Source organism: Camelina sativa, chromosome 13, assembly GCF_030686135.1.
Source record: "Camelina sativa cultivar CO46 ecotype springtype chromosome 13, ASM3068613v1".
Lineage (NCBI taxonomy): Eukaryota > Viridiplantae > Streptophyta > Magnoliopsida > Brassicales > Brassicaceae > Camelina > Camelina sativa.
Window position 1 is genome coordinate 10,546,641 of NC_141892.1, and position 13,202 is coordinate 10,559,842.

General features: G+C 31.4%; 2 protein-coding genes and 1 long non-coding RNA gene across 3 annotated transcripts; 1 reads left to right on the plus strand and 2 right to left on the minus strand.

Moving 5' to 3' along the window:
- Nucleotides 1-5,508: 5,508 nt before the first annotated feature.
- Nucleotides 5,509-6,218, minus strand: LOC109128455 (uncharacterized). Its single transcript, XM_019234803.2, has one exon. The coding sequence runs from the start codon at nucleotides 6,176-6,178 to the stop codon at nucleotides 5,852-5,854; it is 327 nt and encodes a 108-aa protein (XP_019090348.2). The 5' UTR covers nucleotides 6,179-6,218; the 3' UTR covers nucleotides 5,509-5,851.
- A 249-nt stretch (nucleotides 6,219-6,467) lies between these two features.
- Nucleotides 6,468-8,052, plus strand: LOC104736450 (protein PLASTID TRANSCRIPTIONALLY ACTIVE 7). Its single transcript, XM_010456434.2, has 4 exons — nucleotides 6,468-6,553; nucleotides 6,687-6,734; nucleotides 6,832-6,891; nucleotides 7,542-8,052. Exons 1-4 carry the CDS (start codon nucleotides 6,515-6,517, stop codon nucleotides 7,875-7,877), a joined length of 483 nt encoding a protein of 160 aa, XP_010454736.1. The 5' UTR covers nucleotides 6,468-6,514; the 3' UTR covers nucleotides 7,878-8,052.
- Nucleotides 8,053-9,158: 1,106 nt separating this feature from the next.
- On the minus strand, nucleotides 9,159-9,975 carry LOC147929376 (uncharacterized). The gene is made up of 3 exons (XR_015578282.1): nucleotides 9,840-9,975; nucleotides 9,500-9,540; nucleotides 9,159-9,391 (listed from the first exon to the last, which is right to left on the minus strand). It is a non-coding gene; the product is annotated as an uncharacterized LOC147929376 (long non-coding RNA).
- Nucleotides 9,976-13,202: the final 3,227 nt, after the last annotated feature.

Consider the following 13,202-nt stretch of genomic DNA (forward strand, 5'->3'; position numbering starts at 1 on the left):
CTTTTTTGGTGGTGGTGGAGGCGGTGATCTCTTGTAATAGGCAGCACCAAGTGATCGGCGAGAAGAAGGAAGAGAAGCTTCACGAGAACCCATCGATGGAGGAGTGAAATAAGAGGATGGTGCATTATCGCCATCATGAGTGTATTGAGCCTGTGCGATCACGAGTGTAACTAGGAGAATACAACATGTTAAGAGCTGGTTCCGTGAAAACATTTTTTTCCAGTGATATAGATTAGAGAGCACACCAACGATGAGAGCTCGATATTTTATTGTCTACTATATATGTATGGTAACAAACAATAATTAGAGGGTTCCCACTTACTTATTAATTAGATTATTTTTCAATAATTAAAGATCAACCAGTGTATTTTTTTGTTTAATTTAGGAGAGAACTCAGGGTCGGTCCAAAGTAAGAAAATAAATGTGGCCCCCCTTTTACAATTTTTGGTAGAAAAAAAAAATCACTAGTCTTTAAGACTTGTTAACAAACAGACCAAAATAAATTTGATGTATACAACAAAATTAATAATATGGCAAAGAGGGGGAAAAAAGTAACGTGATGTACACAAAATGAAGAACGGAAAAATCAAAATTTGTGGCTCGTACATGGTAGAACATGGGATATAAACCATTAGTGTTTTTTTTTTTATTATTGAAAAGAACCAGGGGCGGATCTACCTTATAGTAGGTGGCGCACGTACCCCATACCGATAGATTGCCAAATGTAATTAAGTATATCTTTTTGCGAAATGTACTTAAAAAATGATAATATAGATTAATTTTTTTATAAATTTATAAAGAAAATTTTCTTATTTGGTAATCCTTTATATATATATATATTTAATATTTAATCATTATAATCAATATATTCTATAATTAATTACATGGAAAATAACATTTAATGTATGATGTGTTGAAGAAAACAGCAACAAATTTTGTTACCGTAAAAATATTGTAAATGAATTCCAACTACAATTTAATGTAGTGTAAAGAAACAACAACAACAAAAAGTCACATTTCAGTAATATTCTCATATATATATATATATTGATAATTTTATATATATATTAATTATGAGATGTGATCGACTGTTGGTCGATCGCTTGGTCGATCGGTCAAGTCTCGGAGTCTGGTCAGGTTCAGCTCAGTTTGATCGACCATTTAATCGACCAAGTGGTCGATCGTTGAAATCTGGAAGTTTGGTGAAGTCTGGTTCGGTTTGATCGACCATCTGATCGATCGCTCGGTCGATCGTCGAAGTCTGGAGGTCTGGTGAAGTCTACTTCGGTTTGATCGACCGTCTGATCGATCGTGCGGTCGATTGTTTTGTCCTGTGATCCACCCGAGGAATCCAAAGTGTGCATGACCGACCAGACAATCGACCACCTGGTCGATCGTTTGCTTTTTTCATCTTCTCTTCCGTCTTTTCTTCTTATTTTTTCACCTATTTGACTCCAAATTCTCTAGCTGGTACATATCTACTCCAACATCTGAGATAGCAAACTTGATGCAAAATGCAACCTAAACAACCTAAATGCTCATGAATATGCACAAAACAATGAAGAATTAAGCTCTAAAATCACATAAAAACACAAGATATCAAGATCATAAATATTATAAAAGATTTTTAAAAAATTATTATCGTATTATTTAATCAAATTAATATGTAATCCAAATTGAGACCAGAGAAATTTATTAAATTACAGTAATTATTAATTTATCGAGTATCTATTTATAGAGTTTTATTGTATATAGTATATAAAATAAAATGCTAATAAATATTAGTGTAAATTCATGTTCAACGTTTGCACTAGTAGAATTGTTTACTTGGATCATATGAATCTATACTAATAAAAAGTAGAAGCTATAAGCTCCTAAAGGCATTCACCTAGGATTTTAAACCACCAATAGGGATTAGACACTTCATTAATTAACTTTTTAAAAATTTCCAGAATTTTCTATATTAAGAATTATTTTAAACAACCTATCAGGATTTGACATGTCATTTATTAACATTTTTTAAAATTCCAGAATTTTTTAGAAAAGGAAAATTTTAAATTTATGGAAATAAAAGAACTATGTACAATATCCCACATCAGCTAGAAAAGTTTTAAACAATGAGTCAGAACCAGTATAAATAAGATTAATATGCTTCTAACAACGAATGAGCAAGAAAGCTTGATTTATCAGGCGTCCAAGTTTAAAAATATATTTGGTTTGATCCGGTTTTTTATTTAATCAAATTTAAACTTTAAAATGTTTTAAAAGAATATATTATAATATTTAAAAAATTTAAAAGTTTTTGAAACTTTTAAAAGTTCTTAGCTTTTAAAAAGTTTTTGAAACTTTTAAAAGTTCTTAGCTTTTAAAAAGTTTTTAAATATTATAATTTTAAAAGTTCTTAGCTTTTAAATTTTTTTAAATATTATAATTTTTAAATTATAATAGGAAAAGACTCTTGATACTTTATTTTCGTTAAGTTTAAAATATTATAAATATTTAAACTTTTTAAAAGGTTCAAAATTTATATTTCGAAACCTTTTAAAAGTTTAAAATATTATAAGTATTTATGTAAAACATAAATTATCTTATTTATCTACTTTTGTGCTTTTTATTTCTTATGAGCTGTTAAACATATTTTTGTGTATGATTTTATAGATGAGTTGATATTCTTTCATTAATTTTTTATTTTTTATCTTATTTTTTATTTTTATGAAAAAAGAATTGATTTTGTTCTTGGAGTTTGATGGATTAATAAGTTGTGTGGTAGTCTAAAAAAAGGTTTTTAGTGGAAGAATGTGAAGAAGTTGACGAGGATGAAGAAGAAAAAGAGTATAGCGAAGAAACATACGCTAAAAGTAATGATGACGATTACCACAAAATTTGACAATAGAAATGACAAGAAAGAATATGAAGAATAAGAAAACATTGAATAAAAAACAGGAAAACATAGGTGGTAGCGATCAATTAAATATGAAAACGAGTTAAATTCATAATGATAAAATTGTTTTGTTTTTCTCGTGGTCAAAGAAATGGTTTAGGATATGCGAGATCATCAGTTTAATTCGCCTCGTCTGGATGTCAAGTTATATTCATGATTTTTTTTTATCAGATTTGATTTTATAGCACAACTGATTTTTATATTTCAAAAAATGTGTATCTGAAATTTAACTTTTTCCTTAATACTAATTTAAATTTTTTATAAGATAATATTTTACTATCATCATCAATCATATATAGTTTTCATCAAAATATATATATAATATACCCACGCGTAGTATGGGTTCAAAATCTAGTGAGAAGTGAAAAAGAGAACATTAGTATACATTGGCAAATTTAAAATTGTTTAGTCTGCTCACAAATTACCAAAAATACGTTTTATTTACATTTTGGTGTTAATTACAATTGCGAGGATAAATAAGCTTTTTCAATCTTTGGATTTTATTCATTTTATTAAGATTGATTACTAATGTTTTAGATTATTTTCCTTGTATTTTTTAGTAATAATATTTGTTGAGTGAATCAACCTAATTGAAAGAGTATAGTATCACTATCATCCGGTTGAAAATAAACGGGCGTTGATAAGCATAAGCGGGTCAAGTCCGTTTCAAAATCTCTATAGTGACTATTTTTTACCTTTAATGGATTGGATACTAACAACAATATTATTTTTTATCTAGCACTAGGTATTATGCGCTCCGTCTAGTTGAATCGCTTCCTAAAAATTTGAGAGGACTCGTCCAGCTGCGCACCAGACTCTCTCGCAAATTAGTCACGGTATAGCCTCTTATTTTTTTTTATCTCAAATATATTTAGTCATGATGTATAGTTATTGTAGAAAAATAGTGAATATAATTTAATTACTTTGCAGAACGGGGACGAATCATTTACCTGCCCCGATGCTCTTCGAGTCCGTATTCAACTCTTCTCACTTTTAACCAATTTCTAAAATTACAGTGATTATTAATTTATCGAGTATTTATGTATAGAGGTTTTATTGTATATAGTATATAAAATAAAATACTGAGAAATAATAGTGTAAATTTATGTTCAACGTTTGCACTAGTAGAATTGTTTACTTGGATCATATAAATGAGAAGTGAAAAAGAGAACATAATAAATATACATGGCAAGTTTAAAATTGTTTAGTTTTCTCATAAATAAGCTTTTTCAATCTTTGGATTTTATTCATTTTATTAAAATTGATTACTAATGTTTAGATTATTTTCTTCATATTTTTTAGTAATAATATTTGTTGAGTGAATCAACCTATTTGAAAGGATATATACATAGTATCATCCTACACTACCCATTAGATTTGGAACATTATATGTTAAATCAACAATTCAATTTTTTTTTTGACATAGCGCATGCACTGAACGGAATTAAGTTTTTTGAAGAGTCCTGCACCGTAAATGAGCTCCAAGATTGTGACCTAACTAGATGCATTGCGACAACCCTACACGTCCGAAGTTTTTTTTTTGTATTAAAGTACCATATACATATACTACATTACATAATTTGAAACGATAACATTTATTGTCACTAAAAATAAAATTAAGCAATACAATGATCTAATTAAAAAATATAGTGTTTTGTCTCACAAGAATTCGACACATAAGCACCCCTCTTAAGAAACATCATATATGGTAAAAATTAAAAGAAAAAAAATTAGTATTAGGTTTATCCCAAAAACTTCTTCATCTACCAAAACAATTAATAATTATCTTCTTTACAAAAGCATTTAGTGAAAACAAATAAAGTCTATGTTAATAACATTATGTAAATTTCTAATATATCTTTTATATATACACCAAAGAAATTAATCTTTCTAATTCTAAAATAGTAGAGAGAAATAATAGTCAAAGCAAGAGAGATCTATGCTGAAATGATCTCCTATAGTATAGTTCTGGACAACCAACCCAATTGTATGCACGATGTGCTAATGGAGAGTTGAAGTTGATGCTAGAACTTTTTGAGACACTTCAAGTAACTGAGATGGCTTATGACATTGCGTACAATTAGCGAAATGTGCATTATATAGAGACAACGATTTTGCTCATGTCATATTCAAGATATTGTTTTCTTTCTATTCACAAAAGAATTTGTGAGGTTCCATATTTAATTTCTTTTAATTGTGACATTCCTCTTTATCCACCAACTTTTTTATCATGAAAAATAATTTTTATTACACATCATTCCTCCTCCACATCAAATGGGGAACAATAGAACATAAATATTCATTCTCTAATATTGATGAGGAACAAAAAGAACCATTCCACATGATAGTTTGATGTTTGGTTCCGGTAGGGATTTTATATTTAAACCGTACCCGAGAGAGGCTACACAACAAGTACACATAAAAATAAAAAAATAACAGATTCATTCACACAGTACTATTAGATATTCGTTCTGTTTTTCACAAATTTACTATACTCAAGTTTTTTTTTTTTTTTTTTTTTCAAATAATATCACTACAACAAACACATAATCGTGACTAAAACAAAGTCCAAAAACCAATACTATATTGTATTACAACATACACATTATTGTACGTGTAACGCTAAAATAGAGATATGTATATAGTAAAAACAAATAAATAAAGAAGAAGAGGGATATTATTTTCCTCTTCTTATTCACGATATAACTTCCGAAAAAAAAAAGAAAACAAAATCAAATCAAAGCCTTCAAAAATAGCGTAGATCTTAAAAACATAAACCATTGCTCTTCCCAAACATGACATCAACTTAATTACGAGTCTTTTTATTTGTCCCAAAGAAAAAAAAAACAAATCAAAACAAACTTACGAGTCTTCCTTCTTCAACCGATGCTCACCATCACTCAATATGATCTAGGTACCGGTAGTAAGGGGTTCGACTTCTGAGGATTTTTTAGGTGGTGGTGGAGGCGATGATCTCTCGTAATGTTCAGCACCAAGTGCACGGTGGTGAGAAGAAGGATGACTAGATTCAATCGATGGTGGTATATAAAATAATGATGCTGCAGCAGCATTATCCTCATCAACAAGTTTCCGGTCTGTTTGAGCATGCCCCATCATGATTATAGCTAGCAGAATACAACATCTTATTAAGAGATGAATCCTAGAAACCATTTCTTTTTTTCTTTTTCTTTTATTCTGGTGATGATCAAGATAGAGTTGATTAATTTCTATGCTCATTCAACAACTATAATGTAAGGTTCCATCGTGTAACTAATGTTGTCTATGTGTAGCTCACAATATAGAGAGGGTTCCCACTAACTACTCTATTATTGATTAAGAATTTGAATTCTTCTAAGATTTACACCAAGTAATTTATTAATTTGTTTTGTAGTGTGTATCAGAAGAAAAGAACCGTTCCAACATGAAAGATTGATATCCGGTTCGGTTAGGGATAATTTTGTTCAAATCAGAACCGATCAAAGATAAACCAGTAAACCGAACCGGAGTGGCTAAATATAAAATCAGGTTCCGGTTCTATCTATTCTACTGTACAGAGTGGTGTGTGTAACCAATATGGCTTCGTCTTCCTTCACCTGCTCTTCGATTTTACCTGTAAATAAAAAAATCCCTAATTGCTTCTCTCGTAATCTATATATCTAACAACATAGCATCATCCCTTTGATTGTTCGATGTGATTGATTTCTCATATGTTATTCGATTTTTTTTTTTTTTTTGTATTATTCAGATTGCTGATACGAGAAGCGTGAACTTGCGATGCACATTCCAGTCTCAGGTTCGTATGGTTTTTTTTTTTTTTGGATATCTATACGAAGTTTTCGGAGTTGATTCAGGTAGAAATTGAGTGTGAATCTGGTTATTTTTGTTTTCAGGTCTCTTGTGGGATTCAAAGAGATGATAATGGACGCCGTGTTTGGCGGAGGAGAACATTGGTAAGATGAAGCTCTGAGAGATTTCGCTCAGTTTCCACAGTTCAATGTAAATGACCTAAATTGGAATCAGGAATAAAAATATTAGGGTTTAGCTTTGCTTATAGACCACAGAAGAAAGCATTGTCCTCTTGATTTCCAATTTAGGATTTTTGCACACTGAGGATGAGTTTTTGAGTTTTAACTCTTTTTTGCTCATTTCTGTGTAAACTTGTATATGAATTTTAGTAACCAACAAGGCTTTCTTACTACTAGTTAGTCTTTATTCAAGTCACAGTGGTCTTAGTGTAATCGATATAATGCATAGAAGGAGACGGAGATTGTCTTTTTTTAGGACATCGTTGTAAAAATACTCTGGATCTTTGTTCTTATTGGACATCTTGTGAACTATCTGTGTTTGTTGTTAGATCGTATTAGGTTCTTGAGGTTTGGTTTTGAGTATTCATAACTACTCCATAGCCAGAAGAACAGTGCATTGTCATGTGTAGCTCACAAAGTTTCTTAGAACCATTTGTCTCGTTTAATCCCTTGAATTAAAGTCAGATATCAAACATATGTGTAGGTTTTGTAATTTTTGTTAAAGCAACCATCGATTGCTTCATAAACTAAAAACCTCTCCTATGTCGTTCTACTGTTTTTTTTTTTGTCTGTAGACGAAGAAGGATGATATGTTGCGTTACAAAATGCAAAGAGTTCCGTTTGTGGAAGAGCAAGTTAGGAAGATTAGAGAAGTTGGCAAGGTTATGACAATGGACATAGAGCAGCTTCTTTTGAGGGAAGACAATCGGTTTGAATTTGTCAACAGCGTAGCAGCTGAAGCGACTGAGTACGTGGAAAAGAACAGAGACGAATATGGAGGTTCCAAAAAGGCCATCTTCCACGTTCTGAGTAACCGTGTGAACGATCTCGGGTTTGATCGCCCTGAGGCTTATGTAGAAGCTGATCCTTACAAACCCGGTCCTGGCTATTTGTTGGAGTACTACACATAAGATACCATTATATATTCTCACAGCTTTCTTATTGTATTACCAAAACCAAATCTCTATGCATTCACATCTTTATTGTTTTGTAGTTAATTTTGGTAGAACAAAATTTTTAAAACTGTTTAATTTGTTCTGGCTTTTATGTCTTTTTTAAATCAAAATCATATAAATTTCAATACAACAGTTTGTTGTAAACTTGTAATCAGAACTCTCTATGGATACTTCATGTGTATTTAATATGTTATGACCATTTGATCCGGCCAGTACTTTTTTATTGGTTAAACTCTATCTAATAAATGTCAAATAACTAATATTATGTAAAAGTAATTAAATAGTATTTATGGTTTGTAAATTTTGAGTAGGCATGGGCATTTTACCTGGACCCGAATCCCGAACCCAACCCAAAGTAGATGGTTCGGTTCGGGTATTGTATAAAACCCGATCGGGTTCAGTACCTCTAAGAAGATTTGAACCTGAATGCCTACCCGAACTAATCCGAATTAAATTTAAAAATATGCATCTTAGAAAATTTGAACACATGACCTTGAGCATTTAAGGGTGCATCTTTAACCATTTTGCCATCTTAGTTTCTACGTCTTAAGATGAAATGTTAAATATTTATATATATATAAGTTTTCTAAAATTTATAAAAAAATAAAAATTAGTTTTTTTTTTTTCATGGTTTGATTGAGTTCGGGTATACCCGAAAAATCCGAACCCGAACCCGAACCCGACCCGAAAATATAAAAAACTCGAACGGGTTCTATATGTTTAAATCCAAAAACCCGGAAACCCGAGAACCCGAACCCGAATGTCCAGGGCTAATTTTGAGCTTTCAGCTAAACAGTCAATAAATAAACTTATACTCATTCTTTTTTTAAAATACTATTATAAAATATATAATTAATTACGACGAAATTTATACAGAATTCTAATTTCTACATGAAAACTCCTTGACAAATAAAAGCTCTTTATATTAGGGGACATTACAAATGTGATCATCGAATTACCATACGTTAAAAGCCATTTTTTTAGAATGACTACATCGACTAAGAACAAAATTATAATAAAAACTGTTAATTTGTTTAAACTATTGGTCTAGCGATTTATAGTGAAGGGAAGAGCAGGGGGTGGCCTCTCATGTGGTAGGAATGAAAATGGATCCGGATTCACATAGTTGTCTTTTATACCCACATATTTCATCAACATTTTAAATTAAAAAATTATTTTTATTTTTAATTATTCAAGATTAAAGTCCTCTGAATAATAAAAAAAGGACGCAGCATCTTGTATAATATATTTTTATGGAAATTTTTGTTTATATGACATTTTCAAGTTAGCTGAATCATTTTGAATGATATGGTTTGTGATACTTTTATGCTTGTAATGGCCAACTAATTTTTCTTGTTATAGGCATGTACTGATGGTGCTTTTGGAGGTGTGGCCGGCCTTGGATGCGGACCAGTGTAATCCATCTCAAGATCGACTCTTCTTCTATTCATCACCATCTCCTCTTTAACCTTTTAAAACAACAAATTAAAATAGTATATATATATATATATATTTTAGTTTGGATGTGCATATCTGTAATCGATATATAACACTTCAAAAATCGTTGTTGTTGATACCTCATAGTTGACGTTGTCAAGATACGAAGTCTCAATGATCCCTAAGAAAATAGAAGCATACACACAAAACATTTATATTATCAATATATGTATTTTTGAACTACTTGAGAAAAACAATCTACAATAGTATTATAGTTACACTATAATTTTATCTATGCTTAGTTTATTAAACAAACAGTAATAGGTTACTTTACTTATTTGCAAAAGCAACAGATTGTAAAAACATGACTCAGCTAGTTAATTGACGTTTCTACAATCAAGAAGTACTTTTAAGGCTTAGTTTACATATTGGAGCCACGAAGTAAAGCATAAGTTAGAACAGTGTTTAAATGATCAGTACCTGAAGAAAACATCGGGGGAACGAGCAAGAAGGCTACAAGAATCATAACCAGCCTCATCTTTTAGAAATATTTTCTAATTTTTCTGTGTTTGGTGATATGTCAATGATTCGAGTTTATAATTCTCTTGGCTTATAAGACAAATGCATGTAGACATATATATATATATATAGATATAAAGTAGAGTCAACTATAGATATCAAGGTAACGGATCAACAACTTTAATACAAGTGTTCTATTAGTTTGAAAAATTTAAGAATGATGAATCCCATAATAATTAGTCAAAGTGAATACGTATACAATCCATTCTTTCCTTTCTTGGAACTTGTTAAAAGATTATATCAAAAAACAAAACTTGTTAAGAGATTAAATTATCTCATGATAATTCTTTAATTTGTAGTAGTAGTAGGGTTTTTTTTTTTTTTTTTGCTTCAAAAATATAAGTCAAATTCCAATTTTAAGATGGGAAAACTGTGGTCAAAATTATCAGAGTCAACAACAAGTGTGATCACATGTGTCATGTGAGCAAATTTGACAGTGCAGCAATTTTATCCACTTAATAATGAAATATTATTTATTTGCATTTAGACCATATTGCTTTATTTATTACAGTCGTATTTCTGTTTTTAATAATAAATATTTATATTTCAAAAAGTATACTTTTACCTCAAAGTTGTATGAATTTTTTTTTTTTTTTGAATAATCTAATTTCACGAAATGCAAATAAAGAATTCGTATGTACATATAAAATGTTAATAATCAGAAATTTTTTAAAAAAATCATTGTTGCACATAATACATTCGTATGGTACAAAAAAAAAATCGAAATGGAAAAAAAAAAGAGGATAATAATGTTGGTATATATTTTTGTGCTCACCAAAATATGCTTTGCTTTGTCTTTTGGGTCAGTCTTCTTCAGCATAATATCATTTTAACACTCTTTTGTGTCCGATAGATTTATTATAGCTTTCTCTTTTCGGATCCAGTTTTTACTTTGTAGAGAGAGGAATACTAATTTCTTATCATCAAAAAAAAAAAGAATATTAATTTCTTTGAATGGAAGCATAAAGAAACACTATTCCAGTTTCTTGCATATGTACACTGGAAACAAAAAACCTTAAGAGAGAGAATTATCTTAAAGAAAAGAGCCATGCATAACGTAGATAGTTTTGTACGTCGTAATTTTATGTATTATATGGTTATCTTAGAGAATTATCGTAATTTTATGTGTTAAAGAAAAGAGCCATGCATAACGTAGATAGTTTTGATCTTATGTCTCATTTTAGATGTTAGTACGTCGTAATTTTATGTATTATATGGTTTTATGTTAGTTTGAACTTTGAACTTGTCATTTACCTCATTCTATTTTTTTTCCAGATACTCAATTAGTATGATTTTTTTAGATACAACCAGATTATAGTATTCGAATACAACTTTATCTAATAAATTTTGATTTAATTTTGGTTATCGACAATATATTCGAACCGATTCGAAATTTGAATTACCTGAATCGAAGCCGATCAAAATATTATACATACCCAAATGGATAATAGAGTCAATATCCAAAAAATCTGAAATCTGAAATATACAATCCGAATCTGATCCGATATCCAAACGTCCAGACCTGGTTTTGTCTTGTTGACGAAAGAAGGATGACATGTTGCACTACATAATGCAAATAGTTCTATTTGTGGAAGAGCAAGTAAGGAGTGTAAAGCCCGCGAACCAATTTCTGGAATTTTGGTTAGGGTGTCGATCGACACCACATGTGGTGTCGGTCGACACCATTTGCTGACGGTTCGATTGGTTCGATTTTAATCATCCGGTTTACGTGGTTGGTTTAAGAGAAGCCCTAAACTCGAGTTTAAAAGGCGAACTCGACTTATTTCGTCCTTTTAGCCGTTTTTGGACAGAGAAGCAGAGAGAAGAAGGAGAAAACGTTTTTGAGAGAGATTTGTGAGATCCTTTGTTTTTCTTGAGAGATCTATTGCTGTGGAGTGAAGATCTTGTATTAAGAACGAAGGAGAAGGCTTTTAAGTGTTGGATTCGTCGTTGTTGAGTGAGAATCTTCCTGCAAAAGAGGTGAGTGCTTGACCATGACTGATCTAAGCCTGAGATCTCTGTTGTTTTGGCTGTTTCTTTGTGTTTGTGGTGTTTTGCTTGTATGGGTTGGTTGTTTTCATGTTCCCATAGGTTCCTGAGAAGTTTGGAAGAGTTTGGGAGGGTTTGGAAGCGGTTTGGAATGGAGGTTCGTCGTTCGGCTTCATGTAGATCGATTCTACGAAAGTGGTGTCAATCGACACCAGTTGGTGTCGGTCGACACCATGTTGGTTGAGTGTTGGTCGACACCGACCTAGTGTCAGTTGACACCAGTGACGCGTTAGCATCGGTCGACACCGACTTAGTGTCGGTCGACACCAGACTTAACCGAGTCTTGTTTTCCTGGTTTGTTGTGTTGTTTGTGTTTTGGTTGTTGGCTTTAATAATAGAATCTCAGTTGCTTGTGTGTATAGCCCAGTTGGTGGGAGGATGACCTCACCGAGTGTTTATTAAATACTCATGCATCTCAATTTGTGTTTGCGGTGCAGGTAAAGGCAAGTGTGAACGTGGAATCAAGACGATGAGGAGGAGGATGATCTAGGGTTTCATTTGTGTGTTGTTGGTTATTTATGGTTATGTGTTGGAATCTTGGTTAGAGTTATGATAGGTTGTTGGATAGAATGGTTAAGAATGTTATTGTATTAAGGATATGTTGGTTTGGTATTGTTTGTACGTTTCCGCTGTGTAAGATGGTTATGGCTGGTTTAAATGATATTTTGTGGTTTGGGTTGATTTAATTAAGTAGTATGGGATGCTTAATTACATATATAATATTTAAAAAAGAAAAAACGGATCGAATCGTTTCAAGGAGTATAAGATAAGTTGGGAAGGTAATGACAATGGACATAGAGCAGCTTCTTTTGAGGTAAGACAATCGCTTTGAGTTTGTCAACGGCGTAGCAGCCGAAGGGACAAAGTACGTGGAAAAGAACAGAGACGAATACAAAGGTTCCAAAAAAGCCATCTTTCACGTCCTGAGTAACCGTTTGAACGAACTCGAGGTTTGATCGACCTGAGGCTTATGTAGAAGCTGGTCCTTATAAACCCGGTCCTGGCTATTTGTTGGAGTTCTACACATAGTCTATATCAAGATCGATTCTTTTTCCATTCATAACCATTTTCTAAATCAACATATTAAGTAATGATATATATTTATTAAAAAAATTCGATGCGTATTGGTAATCCTAATCCAGATTGTATACCCGTGTTTGTTAATAAAATACCTCGTGATTGACGTTGTCAAGATGCAAAGTCTCCACGACCTCT

Excerpts from the sequence above, each read along its gene's own strand:
- LOC109128455 (XM_019234803.2), bottom strand. The coding sequence starts at position 6,178 with ATGAGCATAGAAATTAATCAACTCTATCTTGATCATCACCAGAATAAA.
- LOC104736450 (XM_010456434.2), top strand. The coding sequence starts at position 6,515 with ATGGCTTCGTCTTCCTTCACCTGCTCTTCGATTTTACCT. Across the intron at positions 6,554-6,686 it reads CCTGCTCTTCGATTTTACCT|ATTGCTGATACGAGAAGCGT; the intron begins GTAAATAAAAAA and ends TGTATTATTCAG. Across the intron at positions 6,735-6,831 it reads GATGCACATTCCAGTCTCAG|GTCTCTTGTGGGATTCAAAG; the intron begins GTTCGTATGGTT and ends TTTTGTTTTCAG.